A 7002-nucleotide genomic window follows, 5' to 3' on the forward strand; every position below is an offset into this window, starting at 1 on the left:
TCTTAAAAAGTGTTATAGGCCATTTCATTTGATAGATATGATTGCATAAGAGATAGATCTATTTATAAAATATTTAATTTATACACCATTATTCATATGAGAGAGTGAGTCGTACGTGGGAACATGGCACGGCGAAGGAGCTGTTAATTTTTTAGGGTTTCGTGGTTGGCGTGCGAATGTTAGGCGGAATTTAGAATGTCGGGGTTTCACCTCCCCATCTTGAGCCGTCCAATGCATGGGTTGTCTTTAAAATGTACGATACCTATATGACCCTGTTTTTAGTTAAATATCAGAAATAGCTCTCCTGCCAAATGGCCAAGAAATTCCGTGATGGGAATTATTCTGCATCGAAGTTTTAAAGAAGAAGTACTTAGTATAAATTGTTTGTTGTGGCTGTTTGAAAACGCCAATGTGCTAGTAGGTGTGTAATGTGTGTACGTTAAGATTTTTGCTAATGACGAGTTGTGCACCCGACATTTGCTAATGACGCACTCTACATTTGGCTAATGACGTGTTGTGCACCCGTGTCAGGTTAATGCCCTCTGAGCTTATCCTACCTTCCTTACCGATGTCAGGTTAATGCCCTTAGAGCTTATCCTACCTTCCTTACCGGTCGGTTAATGAACCTGTGTCAGGTTAATGCCTATAACCTTTTCAAAAATATGCCCATAACCTTTTAAAAAATTAAAATATGCCCATAACCTTTTAAAAAATTAAAATATGCCCATAACCTTTTAAAAAATATGTCCATAAACTTTTAAAAAATTTAAATACGCCCATAACCTTTTAAAAAAATTAAAATATGCCCATAACCTTTTAAAAAATTAAAATATGCCCATAACCTTTTAAAAAATATGCCCACAACCTTTTAAAAAATCTAAAATATGCCCATAACCTTTTAAAAAATTAAAATATGCCCATAACCTTTTAACCTGTTAGCTTAACCTGTTCGATGAGACTTCTACTTCAGGAGTAGGCGACATTAGAATTCCCTGTATGCACTATGTGTTTCGTCTAAAATTCTGATGTGTTATCTGTTAAAATGATGGGGGTAATTGTTAGCTCATGTGATATATAATATTTTGATATCTGATTTACATTTCTTTCACCATTGCTAAAAGAATTATGATACATGACTTCGTGATATGACGCTTGCATGATTTTCGGGAGATTGTTTAAGAATGGCATTGTATAGGCCGGAATGCATGAGGTTGATCTACTTACTGGGCTTTAGAGCCCATCCCTTTGATTTTCTCTACGTAGAGTGATAACTTACGATCCTTGAGAGCGGGCAGTTGGCAGCTGAAGTTTCGGGCTTGACGTGAGAAAAATTCATCTTGATAGTAGGTATCTGTTGGCAGTGGCCGCTTAGTTGTTTTGTGGGATGTCTTGAAATGTTGTTGTTGGGCCTGTAGTGTCCTGTACATGATTGTAATTAAAATTTGAAGCATGTATTTATTTTATTTTTTTCTTGTACCTTTGTGTTTAGTTTCTGCTTTTTTTCGTGGTTTGCTTTGATTCTGCCTTCTAAAGAGCGTTGAGCGCACTCCCACCTGAGTGACATTCACTACCTCGTGTCGCGGTCCCACACTCTATCGCCTTCCAGCTTGTTTGATAGGGGTCAGGTATAGTATCAGGGCAGCCAGATAAAATCCTTGGCCTAGAGAGTCTTAGAAGTGTCTTTAGAATGATTTTTGGATAGATTAGTAATTGGGTGTACCTGTTTTAGGTCAAGATGACAAGGACTCGTGCCATCAATGTGAGTTATAACAATGAAAATACTGAGGCCCTCGGGGAATTCTTCAAGACTTTAGAGGCCATGACTCCGATGATGAAAGACAATATGGCGGCCCCATCTACCCCTGTTCCAGACCAGACTGATAGTACCCTAATTGAGAGATTTAAGAGGCTAGCACCTCTGAAGTTCTTGGGGCATGGGGGAGTGGAAAAAGCTGAGCGATGGAGGAGGCAAGTGGAGAAGATATTTGCTGTATTGCACTGTTCAGACGAACAAAAGGTTAGACTGGGGACTTTCATGCTGGAAGGGGATGCTGAACACTGGTGGAGTTCAGTGAAGTAATCATGGGAAGATTCAGGGACCATGGTAACTTGGGAGAACATTCTAGGAGCTTTTAGTGAGAAATATTTCCCTGACTCAGTCCGAGAGAGAAAAGAAGTGGAGTTTATCGAACTACAACAAGGGAAATTATCAGTAGAGCAGTATGCGACAAAATTTGCTGAGCTCTTCCGTTATGCGTCACACATCATTAATACAGAGGCACTAAATGTGAACAAGTTTGAGAGGGCCCTCAGGCCAGACATAAGGGGAAGGGTAATTTCAGCCAACCTCAATACCTTCTCCCTGTTGGTGGACCTCGCTATGAAAATTGAGAGGGATTGTGTGGATTTCAGGTTGAGGAAAGAAGGAAGAGCGAGGCCCACGTCGGCTGGGAATTTGAAGAGGAAGGCTTGACCACCCCCTAGGAGAGAGTTTAGGGGAAGGAATAATCAGGTAATACAAGGATCCAAAAGGCTTTCCCAGGTGATATAAGGGATAATTGGCACCCGACCTGCTCTTACTCTGGGTTGAGCGGCCATTCTGCGGTCGAGTGCTATAAAAAGGCGGAGTCACGTTTTCGATGTGGCAAGCCTGGCCACCTGATCAAGGACCGCCCGGTAAAGGGGCCAGAGGACCGACCAAGGACTCAAGGTCGGGTGTTTGGGTCACGGAGCAGGAAGCCAAGGCGTTTACCTTTGTGATCCGAGGTATGCTCTCTGTTTGTGGTATGGCAGCTAGAATTTTGATTGACCTTGAATCTTCTCTTTCTTTTGTTGCACCTCACTTTGTATGCCACATAAATGCTAGATCTTCACTTCTTGACTGGACATTGAAAGTATGCATACTTATGGGGGAATATATAGAAACTGATATGGTATATAAACAATGTGAGGTTTTGCTTGAAGGGTGTGTCTTGCCTATAGACATGATACTTTTGAATGTTCAGGATTTTGATGTTATCTTGGGCATGGACTGGTTGTCAACATATTATGCCACTGTTAATTGTTATGATAAAACTGTGACCTTTAGTAGCCTAAACCAGCCTGAGTTGCACTTTTTTGATATTAAGGATGTTCCCCCTCAAAGTCTTATCTCTACCCTTCGGGCTTCCCATCTTCTGGCTAAGAGAAGTGTTGGGTACTTAACCTATGTAGTAGAGAATCAAGATGTCCAGTCCAAGTTAGAGGAGATACCAGGTAAGAAAATACCCATAAGTTTTTCTGAGGAGTTGACCTCTTTGCCTCCAGTCAGGGAGATAGAGTTTGAAATAGATGTGGCTCCTGATATTATTCCCATCTCCAAAGCCCCTTATAGGATGGCCCTAGCAAAAGTAAAAGAACAGAAAGAGCAATTGCAGGAGTTGCTGGAGAAGGGGTTCATCCGACCCAGTGTATCACCTTGGGGTGCACTAGTTTTGTTTGTGGAAAAGAAAGATGGGTCCATAAGACTTTGTATAGATTATAGGTAGTTGAATTAGGTCATAGTAAGAACAAGTACCCCCTGCCTAGGATTGACAACCTCTTTGACTAGCTTCAAGGAGCCCAAGTATTCTCTAAGATTGATTTTCGATCGGGCTATCACCAATTGTGGGTTAAGAATGAAGATGTTCCCAAGACCGCATTCAAAACGTGATACGACCACTATGAGTTTTGGTAATGCCCTTTGGGTTGACCAATGCCCCAGCTGCTTTTATGGACCTGATGAATATAATTTTTAGACCCTTCCTGGATGATTTGTGGTAGTTTTTATAGATGATATTTTGGTGTATTTGAAGAACTTGAAAGAACATGAGTAGTATCTAAGAGTGGTACTCCAAGATCTGAAGTAAGACAAGCTGTATGCTAAGCTGAGAAAGAGTGAGTTTTGGCTTCCTAGCGTGGCCTTCCTTGGGCACATTGTTTCTAAGGATGGGGTTTTGGTTGACCCTTGTAAGATTGAAGCCGTACTTAAGTGGGAAAGATCGACAAATGTATCGGAGGTCCGCAGTTTTATGGGATTAGCGAGTTATTATATACAATTTGTAGAAAGATTTTCAAAAATAGCACTTCCCCTAACTCGCTTAACTCAGAAGGAAGTGAAGTTTGTGTGGTCAGATGATTGTAAGAAAAGTTTTCAAGAACTGAAGGAGAGACTGACTACGACCCCAATACTGACCTTACCTGAAGGAAATGAAGACCTTGTGGTATACATCAATGCCTCTCATAAAGGGCTCCGTTGTGTGCTTATGCAGAGAGGGAAGGTCATTGCTTATGCCTCCAAACCGCTAAAGCTGTACGAACAAAATTACCCGACTCATGTTTGGAGCTTGCGGCTGTAGTATTTGCCTTGAAAATTTGGAGACGCTACCTCTATGGGGCCCAGTTTAAAGTATTTACAGACCATAAGAGCCTCAAGTACCTATTTTTCAAGAAGGATTTGAACATGAGGCAAAGGAGATGGATTGATCTATTGAATGATTATGACTGTACCATCAATTACCACCCGAGCAAAACTAATGTGGTAGCTGATGCTCTGAGCAAGAAGCCCGTGATATCAGTGGCACACCTAATAGTTCGAGAGATGAGTTTGATAGAGGATGTAGTGGAATGGAACTCGGCTCTGCCAATTGGTGATGAGGTATGTATGACCGCTTGTTTAAGGGTGGAGCCCCAACTCCTTCAACAAATCAGGATGGCACAAAAGGTGGACACCCTGCTCACGAAAATTTTGGGAGAGATGAAACTAGGAAAGAAAGACGATTTCTCTGTGAGCAGTGATGACTTATTAAGATTCAAGGATCGGGTTTGTGTTCTGAATGATGAAGTTGTGAAGAGGGCTATTTTAGAAAAAGCGCACCGTTCCCATTACGTTGTATACCCCGGGAACACTAAATGTATCAGGACCTGAAGAGAACTTTCTGGTAGAATGACATAAAAAGAGTAGTAGCACTGTTTGTTTTTAGGTGCTTAACATGTCAGCAAGTGAAATCTAAGCATCGGAAACTCTTCGGCTTGTTGCAACCCTTGCCAGTGGCAGAATGGAAATGGGAACACATCACTATGGACTTCATCTCTGGTTTACTTAGAACGGGTGCTGGATATGATAGTATTTAGGTCATTGTAGACAGGCTGACCAAAGCTGCCAATTTCTTACCGGTCCGCACAACCTATACCTTGGATAAATTGGCCCAGTTATACATCAAAGAGATACTGAGGTTGCATGGAATACCAGTTAGCATTGTGTCAGACAGGGACACTAGATTTACCTTGAGATTTTGGGCTAGTCTGCAGTCAGCCTTGGGGACAAGACTTACTTTTAGCACTGCTTTTCACCTCCAGACTGATGGTCAATCATAGAGAACCATCCAAACCCTAGAAGATATGTTAAGGGCTTGTGTTACTGACTTCAAGGGAAGTTGGGATGACCATCTGCCTCTGATAGAATTTGCCTATAACAACAGCTTCTAAGCCAGTATTCAGATGACACCTTTCGAGGCCCTGTATGGGAGGAAGTGCAGGTCACCTATCTGTTGAGATGAAGTTGGTGAAAGGAGGCTTTTAGGGTCATAAATTATTCAAGTGACCATAGAAAAGATTGCTTTGATTAAAGAGAGGCTCATGACAGCTCGGAGTCGGCAAAAGAGTTACTCTGATAGCTGAAGAAGAGACATTGAGTTTGAGGTGGGCGATCGGGTATTTCTAAAGGTGTCACCAACTAAGGGCGTTATGAGGTTTGGTAAGAAAGGAAAATTAAGCCCATGATGTATTGGACATTTTGAAATTCTGGAACAGTTGAAAGTGTGGCATATTGACTTGCCTTGCCACTCGGGTTGGCAAATATTCACCATATTTTTCATGTATGTCTGTTAAGGAAGTACCAACCCCGACCCACCCCATGTTCTGAGATATGAACCAGTCCTGATTAGAGAAGACTTGACCTACATCGAGGAACCAATTGAAATATTGGATAGAAGGGTGCAAGTGTTGCACAATAAAGAAATTCCTTTGGTCTGTGTTTTGTGGGAATACCATTTACAGAAAGAATCAACCTAGGAGAGGGAAGATGAAATCCGGGATAAGTACCCCCATTTTATTCAATTAGCGGAATTATGATTTCGTGGACAAAATCCTTTTAAGGGGGGTTGATGTAAGAACCCAGATCTTCCAGGTGAGAAAGACAGCGCGGCAGTAAAACATGCGCGTCAGTAAAATGCGCACGTTAGTAAGAAGATAAGAAGAGGGTGAGCGCGCGGCATAGTGACTACCATGCGCATAATGCTGACGTCGTGTGCAGCCCTACCGAGCCCATGCTTGCCACTGGAGTGCCACTTGTTTGCTGCATGCTACCATGCATGCCACTCGTCCCTTTGAATGAGAACGTGGGTTCCACTTGGCAAACCCGAGTTTCCACCTGCCCCTCTTGGCATACTTAAACCCCTTCTCTCCTCCCCAAAGATTTTGTTCATTTTCTCACCCTTGAGAACCCACCCTCAACACTTAGAACTTTTACACTTGGAACTATTGTTGAGGAGCTTAGAAGTGACCGGTGTGGGGGGAGTTTGGGACACTTTTGGGCACAGGTAAGTGGATCTTACACTCATGTCTCCTTAGTTTTGATTTAAGCACAGTATGAGCATGGGGATGTGGCTGCATGTTAGTAAACTTGTTCTTGTTTGAGCTATGTTTTTCCAGAATTAAGGCTCTTATTTGCATGATTAGTTAAGTACTGAAATACTTTTGTTGGTTATGAAAATTTGTGGAATAGTACTCATATGCATCTAATTTAATATGAAAAATGCCTTGAGTTAATGCCCATTCTGGTTTGGGAGTTTTTGATCATTCTATAATGTATGTTAAGGCTTTGTTGTGAAATTTCAAGAACTTTATGCGTTTTTGAAATGAACTTTTGACTGATCAAACGATATCCAAATGACTTCAAACTACCTTTATTTGAAATATGGATGT

The 7002-nt window shown here is 41.7% G+C and overlaps 1 protein-coding gene across 1 annotated transcript; it reads left to right on the top strand.

Annotated features, from left to right (window-relative positions):
- The first annotated feature begins 2639 nt into the window (after nucleotides 1-2639).
- LOC148780454 (uncharacterized) lies at nucleotides 2640-3527 on the top strand. The gene has a single exon (XM_088847786.1). The coding sequence runs from the start codon at nucleotides 2640-2642 to the stop codon at nucleotides 3525-3527; it is 888 nt and encodes a 295-aa protein (XP_088703912.1).
- Nucleotides 3528-7002: the final 3475 nt, after the last annotated feature.

The sequence above is a fragment of the Amborella trichopoda genome, chromosome 9, assembly GCF_054954075.1.
Source record: "Amborella trichopoda isolate Santa Cruz 75 chromosome 9, AtrichopodaSantaCruz75HAP2 v2.0, whole genome shotgun sequence".
NCBI lineage: Eukaryota > Viridiplantae > Streptophyta > Magnoliopsida > Amborellales > Amborellaceae > Amborella > Amborella trichopoda.

Bases quoted from the DNA above. Each gene is read 5' to 3' on its own strand.
- LOC148780454 (XM_088847786.1), top strand. From the start codon at position 2,640: ATGTGGCAAGCCTGGCCACCTGATCAAGGACCGCCCGGTAAAGGGGCC.